We start from the raw sequence: 20,508 nt of genomic DNA, 5'->3' as shown, positions 1-20,508 counted from the left end.
GAAAGTGCTGGAAGACCAAAGGGAGAGGGTAAACCAAACCAAAGGGCTACGTGAGATTCAAGAAACAGAAGGAAGTCTCCAGGATGATGAGGTGAGGTCCCAGGGTCTCCTGATCTACTGGGTACAGAGGATCATCAGGGCAGTGTGGTGTTGGCAAGAAGGTTCTGGCAGACATGTCTCCAAGAAGATGAAATTGATAGGAGAGCTGGCATGTTTGAACGAATCCACAGTGGATTCAGACAGCAGAGTGTGGTGGCCGAATCGGAGGAGCAGGTGAAGTGCATGGGAAAGGAAAGGAGGGGAGGGAGGGATAATTTAATAGGGGAGAAGCCACGACATTCACATTTTAGGAATTCAGTTCAGCAACACTGACCATTTGACAAGTAAGTGTATTGTCGCTGCTAGGTCTCCGATACACAGAAATTAGTAAGACAGACTCCCTACTTATAAGTAACTAAAGGCAATACAAGGGAGCTTCTGGCCGTGGACTTCAAGGATATTGGTCCTGTAAACTTCAAAGATAAAGCTGGGACTTGAGATCAGACTAAAACCCAACAAGGAACAGAGACTACACTGAAGGAAATCACAGGGCTGGGGGTGATAAGCAGTTGCCGTATTTCTCTCAAGGCCTTTACTTGGACCAGCTGCCCCTTCTGCAAAGGCAGGGACTGCAGAAGGAAGGTTCTTTTGTACGGGTACCTCCTCCTGGGTCTCCCCATCCCATCTAGAGTGACTTTTGATTGAAAGGAAGACCAGAGCCCCAGAATGCCTTAGGAAAATGGAGTCACGCAGGAGGCGGGAAAACAATACCTCACTATAGATGTCTGTATTGATCAGCTAATGCCCTAAAGCAAGAGATTTACCTCAAAACTACTTGTGGGCACAAAATAAGTGCAACTCTCTGACAGCCAGGTCTGATGAATGCACTTTTAATGACATCAATAATAATATAATCATACAAGGGAGGAAACAAAGGACAAATGGAATGTACCCAGGAATTATTCTTTCTGCCAATATATTTATATGAAGAAATTTAACGTGTGGCAAGCAGAAAACACTCCCTTCAGCTCTTACATTTTGATTTTTGACTAGTTATTCTGTTCTCATGTCTCCTTTACTTGGATTATCTGGTACTTTCATCACCTCAGAAGACCAAAGCAAACTGCAAGAGTGACGCGAGACACAGCAAAGCCTCACAGGCCTCAGACCCTGGCTGCTGGACTTCTGCTCACTGGCCTCCTAGACAGTTACCTGGGCTCCAAGGCCTTGCACCTGAGCACCCCAGCTTCTGTGCCAAACCTTCAGGGCCTTTCCCCGGCTCTTTGCTTTTTTTCCTCCCCTGGTAAACCGTGTGGTTCCTGGGACAGAGATCATTCCAAATTTTACAGAATTTGGAAACAGCCTAGTTCTTTTTCGCTCGTTCAATAGTTAAAACATACGAAGTTCAAACTGTCTCAGCATGGTAGGAGGAAAGGAACCTTCAGTTCTGTAAGCAGTCTTTGCAGAACGTCCATGACCGACGTGGAGTGATCATGGCGGCCTGAAGGGCAGGGTAAGGATGCAGTATTCTGTAGTGGAGAATGGCGAGCCAGTGCATAAAGCATTAAAGGTTACTTTGCCTCCCTCCCAGAACCCCACATAAGCTGACTTGTATCTGCATTTCCCACTGGGGCCAAACTGGGCTGTTTGCTGTTCTCTGAATCCACCTTTTGCCATCCTACCTGAGCTGCTACTCAAGCTATTTTCTTCCACTTTGCCTACCAAGAGCCAAGTCATTTTTACAAGCCCAGTTCAAGTGTGCCCTATTCCATAAAGGCTTTTGCTTTTCTTTTAAATTTCTGTTATCAGGGGTGCCTGGGTGGCTCAGTTGGTTAAGCGTCCGACTTCAGTTCAGGTCATGATCTCATGGTTTGCGAGTTCGAGCCCCGCATCGGCCTCTGTGCTGACAGCTCCGAGCCTGGAGCCTGCTTTGGATTCTGTGTCTCCCTCTCTCTCTGCCCCTCCCCCACTCACACTCTGTCTCTCTCTCTCTCTCAAAAATGAATAAATGTTAATTTTCTGTTATCAGAAATTGCCTCTTCCCTATAAAATTCTATTTTACTTATTGTTTGTACCATTCACATAGTACTGGCTATATCCCCATCTCATTATTTGTGTTTATATCTCATTCATTGTCCCATCAGATAGCCAACTTCCAGAGTCCAACGATCATGGACCATATTTCTTGAATTCCCCATCCATCCTTCATGCAGAATACACAAAATACATGCTCAATAAATACTATTTGGATGAATGCATGAACTCTTGGTGCAGGGCTACTGGCTTCATCTAAAATGATCTGCTTCCTTAAAGCCCAGCATTTATTTATGAAGGTCTATATGCTTTGTTGAAAATTAGCATTGCATAGTCATTTGTTCTAATTAATAGAGAAAATCAACATCAACTGGAGCAATGGGAATAAAATTTTCTATTTTCATCTCCAGTGAAAATAAGGGAAACAATGATTTTGGGGGATGATTCATCCAACTCACTTGGCTGGGCAATGCTTTTGAAGATGAACTGAAAGATGTAGTCTCCATGTGGGGCCTCTTATCTCCAGAGACTCTGCTGCTCATTCTCAGGACTGAGCTCACAAGCCTGACACAAGAAGATCCAGTGGTAGAGTCTAGAGCAATTGTTTCAGTTTATGCGCTACTGACATTTGGGTTAAGAGCATCATTTCTTTATAATAAAGAATGAAAAGTATTCCTAATTACCACAATACCAATGAAGAAGATATATTCCCATTACTCTTGCCAACAAATATATTATCAATAATTGATGGGGGGGCGGAATGGGAAGATTCTGTTTCCAACAAAATGAAAAACTCTAGATATCCAGAAATCTCTTGTTATAAAGCCCCATTAAAAATGATGAATTAGAGTCGCATGGGTGGCTCAGTCAGTTGGGCGTCTGACTTCAGCTCAGGTCATGATCTCACGGTTCCTGAGTTCAAGCCCCACATCGGGCTCCGCGCTGAACGCTCAGAGCCTGGAGTCTGCTTCGGATTCTGTGTCTTCCTCTCTCTCTCTGTTCCTCCCCTGCTTGTACCCTGTCTGTCTGTCTGTCTCTCTCTCTCTCTCTCTCTCTCTCTCTGTCAAAAATAAATAAACATTAAAAAAATTTTTTTAAAAATGATGAATTATAGGAAACACTTTCTGAATACACAGTGAATGAGCCCATAAGGAAGCAAGGCCAAATTCTTGAGGACCAAAAATGAAGAGGAAGCTGAAAATCAACACTGAGCAGTTGAAGTTGAAGCTGTGGCTTACTTGAGGTATTTGCCTCTTAGTTACAAAAAGGTTTAGATTTGAAAGTTTACACATGGGATAACACAGAAGGCCTTGGCCCCATTCAAGATGGGAGGTGGAATCAAGGCCCATCACATAAAACAACGAGGGCACATCCTCTATGAAAGGGTGGGTTAGAAAAACATGCCCACTACTAAAGAAGGAACAGGAAATCTGCACATGAGGGTAGGAAGAAGTCTGCCTATATAATTAAGAACTACAGACCTACCCTCGCTGGCGTGATCAAAGAAACCCAAAGCTGAGGAATTAGCTTCAAGTGGTCGAAAGCTTGACACAGTCAAATACAAATTTTCTCTGGAAGGGCACATGAAAGACCCACAGATTGAGTCCGCTTCGTTCGATGTAAGGTCACCATCCAACGGAATTAGACCCTACTGATCTGGAGCATAAAATAGATGTGTTTGAGATGTATGAAAAGATAAAAGGGAATCAACGAGAAGAGACTTTCACTTCTGGCCAAGATGGAATAGCCCATCCTCTTACAACCAAAAATCTCTGGATATGATACAGCAGACAAACACTGGGAAACACTGAACGGTGGAAAGAGGGAGGACAGGCTAGGCACTTCAGGACTTGAGGGATCACGTGGCAGTGGCTTCTCTGGGTTTTCTTTTTGCTTCTTGTATACCCCCGATGGGGTGCTGGAGAAGCCTGGGCCCCAACACTGCTAACATGCACAGACAAAAGGACATTTTCTTTTTCCAAGGGACCGTGAATAGGAGGTCTGTCAGGGCAGAAAACCTTTTTGATAATACCTGCCCTACTCCAGCCAAACACCAAAGAAAAAACTGCCCCCCCACCTAAGTGTGTCTGTGGGGCTGAGCTGGGAGCTGAGTCATGGTAGGAAGAGCATGGCTCAACAGGCTGATGCCATATTAAAACCCTCAAGAGAAAAGAAAAATCAAATAAATTATGGCCCACCCATATGGTGGAATTCTGTATGGGATTGGGTAGATTTTCAAAGTGGTCCACAATCTATGAAGTGAAAGAAAGAAGAAAAACAGGCCATCTAACAAAATAATATGCATCCATAGGATGATCACATTTTTAATTTTGTGTATGTGCGTATATCCTGTACACACACAAGACTCTGGAAAGATATCTTTCCAAGGTACAGTTACAGGGGACTATTCACTGAAGCAATACTGAGGCATATAAAATATTTTATGAATTTGTATTACTTTTCTGCATAGCCCAAACAGTAAAACTCCTTTCCTCCTTTGGGGAAAAAAAAAAATTCCCACAGAAAGCTACACAGGCAATAAATGATAACAAATAACCAAACCATTTTCACCAGATGGGTATATACAAAGATGATAATACTTGTGTCACAGTGGTAAAATTATGAGTACTTTTTCCCTAGCACTTAAATTTCCTATAAAACAGTTATATTAATTTTATAATTTGTAAAATTTGGTTTAAAATTTTTTTTTTTAATGTTCATTCATTTTGGAGAGACGGAGTGCAAAAGAGACAGAGACGGAGTGCAAGCAGGGGAGGGGCAGAGAGAGAGGGAGACACAGAATCCGAAGCAGGCTCCAGGCTCTGAGCTGTCAGCACAGAGCCCGACGCAGGGCTCAAACTCACGAGCCGTGAGATCATGACCTGAGCTGAAGTCGGAGGCTTAACCAACTGAGTAATTTATAAAATTTGGTTTTAAAACTATATTTCAGGTGCGCCTGGGTGACTCAGTCAGTTAAACGTCCAACTCTTGGTTTTGGCTCAGGTCATGATCTCACAGTTCATGAGATTGAGCCCCGCGTCAGGCTCTGCGCTGACAGCGTGGAGCCTGCTTGTGATTCTCTCTGTCCTTCTCTCTCTGCTCCTCCCCAGCTCACATGTGCGTACTCGCTCTCTCTCAAAATAAACTCAAAAATATATATAGTTCATGGGTCAGCCTGTGCCATTAAGAAGAAAAAGTAACGCCCAATAGGCCAGGTTGAAAAAGATTTGTGTCTGATGGAACCAAGCAAACTAAGGAAGGTGTGAATGGGACAAGGGCAAGGTTACTGCTAGCAATCTCCTGCTCAGTCAGTCCCATGCCTTCCCCATTGCACCTGCCAAATCCTGCACCACACACTTCTTTCCTGCTTGTGTTGGAATCACTCATCAACCTCATGTGGAGGATCATGGACTTACTATCATTGCATGGGATAGTGATATTATGTGTGCACAGAAGCAATTTCAAGCAAAACAATTTGACCACTGGTAGACACAAAAATACAATGAAAGATAAAAAGCCTGCAAGCATGACTGAATGCAGTTACAATGAAGGATGCAGTCATCAGATCAGAGTGAGTTCAGGCAAAGCACTGTTTCCCAGAGCATTCTCAAATGGAACACTGGCCTTGTAAGATGCTCCTTGAGGAAAGGACTCTTGGATCATATACGTGTGGAAAGTCCTGCTTTCTCATAGCTACTTTTGGAGAGTCACAATACCCAATGACGTCTTAAAGACACTGAGTAGTCCTGTCATGGGGGAAACCAGTTGAACTGTCTGTAATTCAGTATCTCTTGAAATTATTAGATCACTAGAATCTATTTTTTTTTGGGGGGGGGGGGGGATAATGCTGACCTGTGGCAGACCAGTCTCAGAGAAATGTTGATCCAGAGGGTAATGATAGTGAAGGCATGAGACTTTCCCCTGGAGCCTATGAAATGCGTGAAGATATTGTGGAAGGAACTGAGGTTCTGTATGCTGAGCTCTTCAATCACATGCACACACTTTAAAGAAATATCACGCCAGAGAGGAGGCAGTTCATACAGGAAGAAATCAGTTTACATAGGTAAGTTCTTGCACATCCCCAGTGCAATAATCTCTTGGATCTTATGCTTTCCTCTGAATATTAGGATTTGGGTTTGTTTGTTTTTAATCCAAAATTTGGTCATACCCACTGTTTGATTTTTAAGAGGGATAGTGAATTTTCTAGCCCTTCTGCAATGGTAAATAAGAGATGAGTTTCATCATACCTCACACATAAAATTTTCACACCTTAGTTGTACAAACTATCATCAAGTTAACTAGACATCTAAAGATGGCATTTGCCTTAATGGCCCTGTTCAGTATTTTGTTTCCCTCTGGACTCTTCGGTCTGAGTTTGTGAATACCTAACAACTGAGGCGGGTCAAATTAGCCCCAATTGTGCTCACTAAATATTTCTTACGTGGCTGTTATTTTAATGATAATATTACAAATGCAACATTTGTTATTCTTCTCAATGCTTATTCACATTGCTTATTCACTCATTGGCTTAGTGACACAGATGTACTATTATTTCTTGCTTCCTTCTTGTCCTATGAGAGTGTAGATGAGCGAAGGTGCTCCTCGGAGAAGAAGCACTGAATAAAAGATGGGGCACGCCATCTCACTGCGGAGAAGGGAGAAAATGACGAACCCTTTGGGACAGAATGTACTCCTCTAGGGAAAATGATAAGTTAGCGAGTAGTAAACAGTAGCCTAGTTCCCTGAAAGATGCTACAGATGAGCATTACCACTAACCAACCATGAAGAATTTCTTCTGGGATTTTAAGATCGGGTTTTAAATAGTTTGGTATGATTTAGTTATTTCCCCCAGAAGGACAGTGTGCTTTAATCAGATGATTTTATTCCCTCATGGAAGACCCTAAAGCCAAGATAAAGGTCTGTCCCAAAGCCTTGATAAAAATGCAGTATTTCCTCATAAACGGACCTGGGCAGCATGTAGCAAGGGACTTAAAAAACATCCTTATCCTTTTACACAGTAATCCTAATTCCAGAAATCTGCCCTAAGGAAATAACCAAATTTTGGTCAAAGATTTTGATTCAAGGAAGTTCATTTCAGTGTTATTTATAATAGAGAAAAAGTTGGGAGCATCATATATGTTCAATAGGAAAGGAATGATTAACTAAATTGTGGTATATTCACATGTGGGAATTTTGGACAGCCATTACAAAATCCAATTTTCAAGAATTATTTAATGACTTTGGAAATGTTCTCACTCTAATGGTAAGTAATGAAAGCAGGACACTAGTGGGAATACAAAATGTACAACCTCTATGGAGGGAAATTTGGCAATCTCTACTATAATTTCATGCACATTAACCCTTTGACCCAGCAATTCTATTTCCAGGAACCTATCCCAAAGATATACTGGCAAATACACAAAGTGGTATATGTGCACCATTACTCACTGTAACATTATTCATAATAGCAAGAATAGGAATAACCCGAATGCCCATCGTCAGGTGATTGGGGTAGATTATCAAAGGTACAGAATGGAACGTACACAGCTATAAAGGGAATAAGGAAGAACTTTATGTTCAGAATATTTGGTTAAGAAAAAGAAAATCAAGATACAGACCAATTTATACGATATGCCACCTTTTGTGTGTGTAAACCAAATTCACTTATTTTATGGTGTTAGAAAGAACAAACAAAAAACCTTATGAGTTCACCTGTGGGGCATGTGACAGTTGGTCTCTATATAATGCCTGTCACTTACTTCTGTTGAGTGAGTCTCAACCGGGGATAGTTTTGCCCCCCAGGGAACATTTGGCAATGTCTGAAGACAAATTTGGGCTGTTACAATGGGGAGTCATGCTACCGGCATCTAGTGAGGAAACCCCAGGGGTGCTGGGGGCCTCATACAATGCACAGGGCGGCGCCCTCAGCCAACAGTTATGTCAGTAACTGGCCTCAAATGTCAATAGTGCTGACATTGAGACATCCCAAATTAGCACTTCCATCCTGGGCCACGTGTGTACCATTTTCCTCATCAAAATGTTGCTGTCCTGAGAATATTGGTATTATTACAGAGAAACTCTGTTACACACACAAATACAAAATAGATCTATCTACATATTAGGATTAGGTGAATATTAATTGTATTAATGTTAAGAACTATGATTTTCCCAATTAGAGAAAAGCTATGGCTATAAAATCAAATAATTTCACTAAAACTCTTGTAATCTCACATTTGAATGAGCAATACTGGTATGGATTCATTATTTGCCGCTTTTCAAACCTGTGTATTTCCCTAGTTCTGCCCAGTCAAAAGGCCAAGAAGCAATGATAACCCAGTTAGCAAGGAGCACCCCTAATTGTGAGGTTTCAGTCTCTAAATATTATTTTTCCCATTAAAGGATATGATGAGCACAATTCAGAAAATTTAGATGTATTACAGGACAGTCTCCCTGGCAGCAATCAAGGCAGTGGTAACTAAGGGAAAAAAGGGGGGGGAGGAGGGGGAGTCTGTTCTAGATTAAAGGAGACTTATGAGAACAACCAATTACAAAATGCAAACCTTGTTTGGATACCAGTTCAGCAAATCAATTCTAAAAAGACATTTTGGGTCAATATGGGAAATCTGAATATAAACTGGGTATTTGATGATATGGAAGAATCACTGTTAATTTTGTTGGGTGTGATAATGGCATTGTACAGTAATATAAGAAAATGTCCTTTTTTATTTTTACTCTTTCAGTGTTTATTTTGAGAGGGGAGAGAGAGAGAGAGAGAGAGAGAGAGCGCGCACATGAATAGGAGAGGGACAGAGACAGAGAGGGAGAATCCCAAGCAGGCTCTGCACTGTCAATGCAGAGCCTGATGTGGTGCTTGAACTCACAAACCGTGAGATCACAACCTGAGCCGATAATCAAGAGTCAGATACTTAACTGACTGAGCCACTCAGACGTGCCGAAAATGTCCTTTTCAAAAAGATGTATAGTAAAATATATTTGTGAGAAGTAACATGACAATCTGGAATATACTTTAAAACATTGCAGCAAAATGAGGGAGGGGGCAAGAATAGATTATATCAATCAGGCAAGATGTTAGTTACTGAAACTGGGAAATGGTGCTTTTTCCTCTTCTTTAGTGTCTGTTTGGAGTTTTTCATACTAAAAAGTTTTTTTAGAGCCCAGCATTGCTCAAGGACAGATCCAAAAGAACATATCTTTTTTAATTAAAAAATTTTTTTAATGTTTATTTATTTTTGAGAGAGACAGAGTGAGCAGGAGAGAGGCAGAGAGACAGAGGGAGACACAGAATGTGAAGCGGGATCTAGGCTCCAAGCTGTCAGCACAGAGCCCGATGCGGCACTGGAACTTGGGAAGAGCAAGATCATGACCTGAGCCGAAGCCTGACCCTTAACTGATGGAGCCCACCAGGCACCCCTGGATCCAAAGGTACGTTGTAATGATGCAAGCAAAGCCCAAAAGCATGTGTGTATTTGCCATTTGCCATAATGAGGGGCAATTCTTTTGGAAAAGCCCTTCTAAGCTTCTTTAATTTTTGATTGTCTTTTTTTTTTCTCTTCTCAGACCATTTTATGTGGGGTTTAATGAAAATGATCACCTCAGGGGACCTGTGGCAGCACAGAAACTTCCTCAACAAAACCCTAGATGTTCACTGGCAGTAGAAGTTTCTCTATCCCTCTAGAAAATGTGTAGGTCTCCCCAGGGGGCACAGACGGTCCCGGAGTCATGCACGAAGCTTCAGTTTCCACACACCCTCCCCAGCTGACTCCCACAGTCACCCTGGGACATGAGGAATGTGGTTATGACCAACCCCACTGCAAACAGCTGAAGCAACAGAGGTCCTTTCTCGGAGGCATTTTGCAATCGTTTATTTGAATGATAGTTCTCTGTTTGGACTCCACTGTAATATTTGTATATAAATGCCTCTATCATGAAAACATAAGATGCTGATCACCTTACACATTAGTGCAGTCTTATAAATTTGAGGGGAGGTGGAGCCAGGCTGAAATTAGGAATATATTTAAAATAACAGATTCCACATGAATGTCATCATCTCTTTTCAGTGACTTCTTTGGGAGCCTAGATGACCAGCATGCACAACAGCACGCACAACATTCATCTTTGAATGTAGAAACACAAATGGATGGGGTGGGGGTGGGGGAACGTGTCACAAGTCCCAGCTCTGTTGCAGATTTGCTGTTGACTTTGGGTGGATTGACCTTCCTTGACCTTGGACCCTACCTGCAAATGGGAAGAACAACATTTCCTTATCTGTCTCCTGTTTTACCTGCCTCAAAAGAGATAATGTATGTGAAAATATTCTTGGCACTATAAAGGAATTAGAGTTATTTTTTAAATATACTCTCCAAGTAGATAGTTTTTCCCTAGTCAACATCTCTTATTTCCCAATTCTACTTCTAGAATTGTTCTTTAACCACTCTGGGATACAGCTTGAATAAAACACTCAGAGAGTAGATTATATTTTCAATTAGAGATTATTTAGCTTCCTATTTACTATGTAACATTAAAGGTTTTCCTCCTAATTTAAAAAAAGTTTGATTTTAATACTGTTAAAGTATAAACATATTATTTCTGGAATATTCCCGAGTCCTAAAGATTTTAGCATTGTATTAGTTCTCTGCCAAAGCCCTGCATAAATACAGTAAATAATTTGGCTTTAAACTCAAAATGTCCATTGAAAATTTTTTTTATGTTTATTTCTTTTTGAGACAGGGACAGAAAGAGACAGAGCATGAGTGGGGGAGGGGCAGAGAGAGAAGGAGACACAGAATCTGAAGCAGGCTCCAGGCTCTGAGCTGTCAGCACAGAGCCTGACATGGGTCATGAACCCACGAACCATGAGATCATAACCTGAGCTGAAGTTGGACACTTAACCAACTGAGCCACCCGGGCACCCTTCAAAATGTCCATTTTAAGTATTGCTAGTGGTAGGCCTGGCTTATGTTCCTTCTTTTAAGGCAGATTATTTCATGGTACAGATAGCAAGGACTGAGGCCTTGACCAAGAAAGACTTCAGATTAATCTTCCAGGGCTGGAACCAAACGTTGAGACTTTGCCCAAATTGGGCAATATAACGTCTTCATCTGTACTCAGTGTCTCATGGAAATGCATTTAAAATGTACTAAGATCTCTTACCATGGCAGGTTAGAAGCTGCTAAGACAAACACGAGATCTTCTGAGCGAGCCAGCCCGTCCATCTGCACCAGTAACTCTGTCTTCATCCGGAGGCTTCCTTCATGTTCTCCCCTACAGAGAGACACAGAGGTGAGGTTCTCCCAGGACAGAGTCTTTGCTTCCAGGACAAGAGTGGCACTCACAACATTGACTCAGTGCCTGTAGAACAGGTTCCCTGCCTCATTCCCGGGAGCCACTCGTAGGAGAGTTGAAGGAAACGAGTAGTTTGGTATTATTTTCACATAGAGAGTGAGAGAAAGGAAGTAAATGAATATAATGACGACATTGAAAAGAAAACCAAATATTGGCAGTGAACTAGAAAATAACTAAAGGGCAGATAGTACTACTAATCGATTGAACGCAGCCGGGCTGGGTTTCTCTGTAGTAGTATTATTTGCCCTTTGTAAAGACAGATAATTGAGAATAATCCTTTCGTTTATACAGTAGGCATGAAAGTGCTTTTATACACCATAATTCTTTTCATATAATTTATGGATATAATCTGTTGAAGAAGAGAGATAAGCTACTGCATTGAATCTGTTTCATTCTCTTCTAATAAGAGGCACGATAATGACACGGAGAGTATGTTTTCCTTGCACAGCCTGCTGGGGCTGTCTGCTGTGCAGATTCACCCTCTAAGCCCCACCTCCACCGCAGCCAAAGACCCTCCCGCCATGAAGGAGCTCACTACAGGACCTAACAATCTAAACTGGCTCTGAATCCGGACTATATTCAGCAGGCTCTCTTTCCTCTTCACTTGTATAGACTGAGTTAAAAGGACAGAAAATGCCTTTCTTGGACAACACGACATTCAACTTCTCCTCTCTGGGCATGTGTAGTGGCAGCATCAGTTAGGTATGTGGTTTTGTTAAGAACTGTACACTCACGGGGCGCCTGGGTGGTGCAGTCGGTTAAGCGTCCGACTTCAGCCAGGTCACAATCTCGCAGTCCGTGAGTTCGAGCCCCGCGTCAGGCTCTGGGCTGATGGCTCGGAGCCTGGAGCCTGTTTCCGATTCTGTGTCTCCCTCTCTCTCTGCCCCTCCCCCGTTCATGCTCTGTCTCTCTCTGTCCCAAAAATAAATTAAAAACGTTGAAAAAAAAATTAAAAAAAAAAGAACTGTACCACTCACTGTCAAACTACCTTTTCCCAAGAGAAAGGACAGTCTCACAGTATAGTTATGTATTTATTTAGCATTTACCCATACTTATTCTTTTCATATGACCCAGGAAGTTCTCAGAGCACCTGCCTTTATTCCCTGACTCTAGTTTTAGGGGTCAAGTTCCAGGCAAGGAAGCTGCCATTCAGTGTAAAACTCGGAGTACAGTCAAAGGCAGGAGATAAAGCTTCCAATTTAGCCATTCAAAGCTGTGGGAAACCCCGGGGACGGAGATTGACAAAGTGAATGTAAGAACGAGTGCACAGTTCACTCTGGTAGGGCAGGCCAGGTGGGCTGGGTCTTTGCAGACAGAATGACCACTAAGGTGGTCTGGTGGGTGCCTATCCAGGTACCGGTGCATGTCTGCCCCTGTCAGGTCCTGTATAGAGAGGCAGAGCATCTAGCCTGAGGCTGACAAGCACCCATGAAGCCATGGAAATTGTCCCATTGACCTCAATGCCATCAATCCCATGCATCCTGGGTGTATCTTAATGGTTGCTTTTCCCTGTTAGGAAAATGATTTTCAAGAAGTAAAATTTCATAAATTATAGTTGTACTTCCAAGAAGCTAAGTATTTGCCTTTTATCACTATTAGTTCTGCCTTGATGATGGACCATGAGAGGCCATTAATAAATGCCGCTGTGTTGAGATTTCCCAAAGACCTGTTTTTCCAAGCCAGGTTTAGTAAGAAGTTCCAAAGAAGAATACTTCTGATGAAGACAGAAAGAGTTTCTTAAAACACACACACACACACACACACACACACACACACACACACACACAAGGCTCACTATAGTCTGAGATGTGTTCTTTCCTGCTGGGGACGTTAGTGGACACTTAATCTTTAGAGGTAACATATGTGACATATTTAAAATCAGACAGGCTGACCCACCACCTGATGTCACAGAAAAGTGGTGGCTTCCCTGGCCTCACACACTTTGTCGAGGGCTACCTCTTGGGACTTGGCCTTTGCAGCCCCATTCCCCACAGGCAGCCCCTCTGGCTCCAGAGGAGGTGGTCACGAGCAGCTATTTTGAGCCAGCAAGACCGTTATGGCAGCCTGGATCGTGGGGCTGGGTGATCTTCAGGCCTGAAAACCACTCTGTGGGGAAAGGGGGAAGGGAGGATGACATTTCCTCCGGTTATAAAAACTACTTAAATCAGCTATTCAGTTAACAGGATCTAATTTAAAGACCTTTCCATGTGTCTGCAGAAAATTTGTGGGCTTATTAATAGGCTCATTCTGCTGGTAAATGTCGATGGGCTTCCGACCATCAAACACACTTACAAGAGGGGAGAAGTGATGACCGAAAAAAAAAAAAACCCTGTCTGTTACCCAGGAGCCGTGCCTCTCTGACTCATCACTGACTCCAACTCGTCCAGGAAGATGGTGGAGGGGGCGTGATAGCGGGCGAGTTCAAATAACACCTGGGTGGGAGAGAAGCAACCACATGTTCAAATTCATATAGTTAAGTTAAAGTTCTCAGATGCTCCCAGAGATTAAGAGCTTAGAATGGCTGTAATGTTAAGTATTTATGCTGCACTCTGTTCTTTCCTAATAACTTTATAATCATTACTCCTTAGCACAACCCCATGGGGTTGGACGGTCCAATTATTTCCATTTATCACTTGACAAAATTAGAGCCAGAGAGAGTTAGTGGTTAGTTCAAGGTTACTAATCATAAATGGGAGAGCTTAAGCTACAACTCAATACCTGAGCTCTAGTTGGTTAGTTAGCCCCCGAGACTCCCTGCCAATAACATGTTCCGTATGGACGAAAAAGCCTTGGAATATGTAAAGTCATTTAATGGTTTTCCCTCAACCTTTCAGGACAATGAGAGAGGGTCATTCTCAGAAGGAAGAATTGTAGGGGAAGAATACAGTTCCAGTTATGGGTAACAAGAAGAATTTTGCCCCTTTCTGCTCCCCAAATTACTCCACGGGGTCCTTATACCACTCCAAACACTGTTGTTTGGTAGGTTCAGGTACTTTGAGGGAATTTAAGGCAATTCCCAATTGAATAAAATGTTCCATCCCAGAATAAAATATTATAGACTGAACAAGAACAGGAAAACAGCCAGCAAAAGAACAGACATATAAAAACAAAATAAAGAGCTCTAAAGGGAGATGTGGTAGTGATGAAAAGAGTATAAAAAACTAGAGCTTTTTTTTTTAACCTTGAAACTGATCTCTTGAGCATCGTATACAATTCTTCACTGGTTGATCAGAGAAAGCAGTAGAGACTTAGAAAAGAATAGAGGTTCTTTAATAGGCAAAGGGGATTTATTCTCCATGTCACTTAGCGCTAGCAAAGTATCACAGAACAAATCAGAGGAGAAGAGCCCAGAAAAGGCCAGATTGTGTTTTCCTGGGTAGTGGCAGGTTACCCCTTGCCGGTCTCCCCGTCACTGAGTGGGAAGTCCCTCACATTCACCACTGCTTGTACGTGTGGTGCACCCATGCTCATGAGCAAGTATTTTCCTTTCACAGAATCCTGTTTCATTCAGCCAAGACAGTTGGCTCAGCCTAATGAACTGAGAGAACAGTGTCAACACCGGGACACTCATCATGAATGCCTTTTAGACACGATAGCGACGCGCTCATTAGAAGCAAGCAACTTGTTTTCCTTGTCACAAAAAGAAAAGCCCAATACAGCTGATATTAAGGGTGATTACAATAGCAGCAATCTACCCAATGAAAAGTGGAATATCAGAACTCTTTAATAGAACCATACATGTTTTTAAGGTGCTCCCCAAGGTGCAGAGAGACCAAGGGGCCCTATGAGACCAAACGCCCAGTTGGAAGGAGAACCGCATCCGGACCCTGTGTCTCCATATTGACCATACCAATGCTCTTCCCACTGCCAAAGAATATATAGAACTCCAGGTAAGTGCGCTGGAAGCATTAGTCCAAAATTTTCAAAAGTACTTGGAGGAAGTTAAATCATACAACTAGGGGTGGGGGTGGGGGAGGGTGTTGAAAGATGTAAGCACCAACAGGTGTGTGCATTTGCTAAAGAGACCACTCAACTATTCAATAGCATCAATTCCTAGGAGGCATGAACATTAGGAGGGGAGGGAGGAACATAACCCAAGGGTTCCCTATAAATAACTCTTTAATTGGAATAGGAAGAGCAACAAATGGTAGGAAAGCTTCTCTGATGTAGAGGAAGGTCCTGAAGGGTTCTCTTTATCTGAAAGCTTCATAGTAAAGATTTTGACAGCATGACCAAGATTTTCCAGGTGAGGATCCTTCCAAGAGCTCAGAAAAGAATTTCTGAGACGATAGAGGATGAGATCCCTCAAGGTTAGGAGAGGTTATCTGTTTTCCCTTTGAATTATTTTTTTTAAATATCCAAAACCAAAAGTGCATTTCACAGAAAAAAAAGGAAATACAAATATCTTCTAAACCTATAAAAAGATGCTCAAGTTCATTCAGAGTTAAATGCATATTTGAGCACTGAAATATTAATTTCACTATCAGATTGGCAAAGATTTTTTTATTATTTTTAAAGATTTTTTTAAATGCTAATTTATTTTTGAGAGAGAGCACAAGCAGGGGAGGGGCAGAGAGAGAGGGGAACAGAGGGTCCAAAGTAGGCTCCTTGCCATCAGCACAGAGTCCGACTCGGGGCTCAGGCTCACGAAACACGAGATCGTGACCCGAGCCGAAGTCGGACGCTTAACTGACTGAGCCACCCAGGTGCCCCAAAGATTTCTAAATTCGGGTGCTACACAGTGTTGGCCAGGGTGGGGGAAGCAAACACGCACACCATTTATGGGTGTAGAAGCTGGTGCAACCCTGTTGTCAGGCAATTTGGCAATCAGTGATCTTTCATTCTCTCTGACCTAACACTTCTACTTAAGAGAAATCATCTTACACTACTATATACGCAAGGACATGGATATGGTAATTGTCTGCTGTAGCTTTGTTCATGATAGCAGGAGGCTAGAAACAACCTAACTGTTGTTTACATTAGAAATAGCCATTAAGAAGAGACTGGTTAAATACATTTTGCAATGAACATTCCATGCAATGAAATCTGATACAGACTCATAAAAGAACATGTTCTGTCTATAATAGTGTGGAACAATATTCAAGTTATATTGGTAAGTGTGAACAAAAACAAAAGTTATAGAAGGATATGTGTAGTACGTTCCTACTGACATTTAGTGAAGAAGGAAGATAGAGATGCAGTTGTTGGTATTTATATAAATATGATAAATGTTCTGGAAGGCTGCACTAGCAACTGTAGCAGTGGCCCCTGGGGAGAAGGTTCAAGGGTCTATATGCCCTTTTGTATCTTTTTTTTTTTTCAAAAATACGAATTATTTTTAAAATATATGGGAAAGGAGGGGGAGAAATTGAGGAAGGAATCATTTCCTCACCCCTAGAATTTTAACAAAATAATTCTGAAGCAGAATAAAACTTAGGTTAAATAAAATGCTCACACAGAATAGAGAGTTCTTGTTAAGTGACTTTTCTGGCTATCCCACATGAAACAAGACGATTCTTTTAGTAGTTTCAATCTTTGTTAAGGATATTCACAAAATATTTGAATTTGTTCTTCTGTCTAAGGAAATCCTGTCCAGAGAATATAATGTAATCTTTCTTTGAGCATCTTGCAGTGTTTTGTGCGCATAGCTGTAAACACCACTTTTTCATGACAGGAGATGAATCTAAACTGAGTCTGGGGGCATCTCCTAAGAGTTTTAGTGTTCCGCAGCAAATAGAAATGGAATGTTAAAAAAAAATCTTCAGGGGCGCCTGGGTTAGCATCTGACTTCGGCTCAGCTCATGATCTCATGGTTCATGAGTTCGAGCCCCATGTCCTGCTCTGTGCTGACAGCTCAGACCCAGAGGCTGCTTTGGATTCTGTGTCTCCCTCTCTGTCTCCTGCTCAAGCTCTGTCTCTCTCTGTCTCTCAAAAATAAATAAACATTGAAAAAAAATAACTATTATATATGAGAATACTATTTAGGAGAAAATTCAGACCAGAGAAAGAGGTCTAGAAATAACAGAGATGGCAAAATAAGCTGACCAAAAAAAAAAAAAAAAAAAAATCTTCAGGCTGATGATTGTATAGTTAGTTGGATTTCAGCTCATTGAAATCAAGCTACCTAGAATCACATGGAACCCCAAAATTTAGGAACAGGTGAGTTCAAACCCTATCTTTGGACCTGGCACTAAGTTAGACTCAAAGAACAAAGAAACAGATGTCAACATGGATTTCGACAAATTACAATCTCGATGGGGTGATAAGAATTCATAGGGGCCCCTGGGTGCCTCAGTCGGTTGAGCCTCTGACTCTGGATTTTGGCTCAGGTCATGATCTCACAGTTTATGAGATCAAAGCTGCATCGGGCTCTGTGCTTACCGAATGGAGCCTGCTTGGGATTCTTTCTCTCCGTCTCTCTCTCTGCCCCCTCCCCTGCTCATTCAAAGGAAGAATTTATAAAAACTTACACATTTGAAGTAACTTGAGAAAAGTATCAAAGTAATAAATAATAGGTCATTTTAGGTAAATCAATCCTATAAAAATATTCTATTATGACTTCCAAGTAAGCCATAATATTTTGAAAATAAGTCATCTAAGGGAATGTAACCTAAGCAAAATATTTTAGAGTAAATTTCTTTTCAGAAAATTTATAGTATTTACATTTACTTAGTATCGATTACTTGCCAGTCATTCTACAGAATTCAATAGTTTAACAGGATTTCTGAGAAGGACCCACTTTACATTGAGGAGTAAATCATAAACAGGTGTTCTCATAAGATAACTGGGAAGTATAGTAAAAAATGTTACATTATATTTTCTATAAAATATACTTTCTATTTGTCTCCTAAGGAGAGAAAAAACTCTAAGGCTATGGGGCACTGTGGAGGAAAGTTGCTCAGACCATCTGAAAGAATAATTGTCTTAAATTTCTTGATTCTTTGAGTATGTAGTGTAGGGACTTGCAGACAGTAGCAGCCTCTCAAATGTTAACTGAATATACCGCACATGCTTAATAATAAATGCTTCTTGAATGAAGAAAAAAATATTCCACTTCATAAACAACCTTTTCCCCAGATTCCATTCCTAAGCTACATGAATCACAAAAGGACCATTGGTCAAATTCCCAAAGGAAAGGACATCATGTTTTGCTCACGGGGACAGGATTAATATCCACCTATAATAGTCAATCAATCCATCTTCTGGGTTTTTAGTAATCAAGATCCGGGATAAATTCTAACATATAAATCACTTAAAAACAAATAAGCTCTAACATCATTTTGTACCACTGTATTCGCTGGCATTTATTCTGAAAAAACAAAATCAGGAATTCCTACCCGAACAAGTTTTTCTGAATCCCCTCTCCATTTGCTGACAATGGTAGACGCAGAAATGTTAAAGAAGGTTGTTTTGCACTCCGTGGCCACAGCTTTGGCCAGTAAAGTCTTCCCTGTACCTAGAGACACATGGGGATGAATTGTGAGCAACACTTGAACTCCATTCCTCTGCTAACAGATAGAAGTCAGTGTCACAAGAAGTAGGTGAAAAAGGAGATGGTTACCTAGCGGTCATTAGCCCCAGTGCTGAATGAGGACAGGACAAGTCGTCATCCACACACACACTTAATATCAAGACCCAAACAGAAAGATTCCTTTACCTGGAGGGCCATAGAGCAGCAGTCCTTTCCAGGGGGAGAGAATTCCTGTAAACAGCTGTGGGTACTATGGAAACAAGGAACAAAGAAGAGGTTTGGTATCCGTATGTCAGCCTACACACCCTTAGCGCAATCGAATGAAGCCAGAGTGAAACACAGCACAATTCAGAGAGTCAGCCTTTTTTTAAGGCTGGCTGCTTCTATTTACATCATATTTATCCCAGGTTGACTTTCACACCTGATAGGAATGCGTGGCTTAATATTTGTGGCTTTTTACAAGAGCAGTTTTGTTTTGTTTTGTTTTGTTTTGTTTTAAGGAAAAGAAAGGCATACGTGGGTACTTTTCTTCTCCATTACAATAGTTATTGCCTACATACATAACATCATTTCCCCCAGGGGTCTATATACAGGGTATTTGGCAATCTTTTGAATGTTGTGAACAGGGAGTGCCCTTTAAGATAAACACCAGAACCGACAAAGGTGTGTGCGAATTAGGCATGAAGCTATGGTGAAGCCTGATTTAGAAGCTGGGAACCTTGGTGCTGAATGCATTATGAGACACTGACTCCAAACAGGACATACATGAACTTCAGTGATTCTCTCCTGTTAGTTCAAATTCAGACAATCTGGAGCATAGGTAGAGTTGACAGAGAACAAGGAAGAAGGAAAAACAGTAGTATGATTATAACTAGCTATTAGTTTCTTGCTGATGCTAATGTCAAAATCTCGATGTCATCACATACAGAGCTTATGATACTATGGAGATAACACATCCAGAGAGTTTCAATGAGAGGTCCTATCCTTTCCAGAAGACTTGTACTGTAGAGCCATTCAGAGGAAAGGGTGAATAAATTTCCACTAGTTCTGAATACCAGCATATTTTTTACTCCCATGTCAGAACACAGAAAGAAAGAGAGGGGAAAGACATTCCAAATTCATTGATTTTTGTCTCATTAGAATAGAAGCAGCCAAAAATCAGGGGCTGCATGGGCTCAGTGGTAATAATAAGTAGGTTATTCAATACAATAAATTTGTTATCTTCACTGGGGAAGATCACAGAAAATGGCCGCAAATTATCTGCAGCTCCTCCCACCACTTGAATCTGGACTTGGCCTTGTGACTTTGGCCAATGAGACATCAGCAAGTAGAAGAGACGTGGGAGATGCTGTTGGATTGGGACCTGCCCTTTCTTGCTTCTGTCTGGGAACCCTCTGTCACCATGGGAACAAGACTCGGTCTGCCTGCCGGAGGATGAGAGGCACGTGGAGAAGTCTCAGTCGTTCTGTTTATTCCAGCTTTCCCAGCCACCCTGGCTGATGCCCCAGATGTGGGAGTGAGCCCAGCCAGTATCATGTGGCAAAGAGATGAGCTGGCCCTGCTGGGCCCAGCCCAAACGGCATACCCCCTCAGGCGCACAT

General features: G+C 41.7%; 1 protein-coding gene across 2 annotated transcripts in view; it reads right to left on the bottom strand.

The window, feature by feature from the left end:
- Window positions 1-20,508, bottom strand: part of KATNAL2 (katanin catalytic subunit A1 like 2) — a 67,762-nt gene that overhangs the window by 5,692 nt on the left and 41,562 nt on the right. For both annotated transcript variants that reach the window (XM_060613775.3, XM_060613776.3), the window contains 4 exons: window positions 19,094-19,157; window positions 18,774-18,892; window positions 13,777-13,868; window positions 11,245-11,355 (listed from right to left, as the gene is read on the bottom strand). In XM_060613775.3, the coding sequence (XP_060469758.2) occupies window positions 11,245-11,355; window positions 13,777-13,868; window positions 18,774-18,892; window positions 19,094-19,157 (386 nt within the window). The remainder of the gene's footprint in view (window positions 1-11,244; window positions 11,356-13,776; window positions 13,869-18,773; window positions 18,893-19,093; window positions 19,158-20,508) is intronic.

The sequence above is a fragment of the Panthera onca genome, chromosome D3 (assembly GCF_046562875.1).
Source record: "Panthera onca isolate mPanOnc1 chromosome D3, mPanOnc1 haplotype 2, whole genome shotgun sequence".
Lineage (NCBI taxonomy): Eukaryota > Metazoa > Chordata > Mammalia > Carnivora > Felidae > Panthera > Panthera onca.
This window is presented reverse-complemented; position numbering and strand designations above follow the sequence as displayed.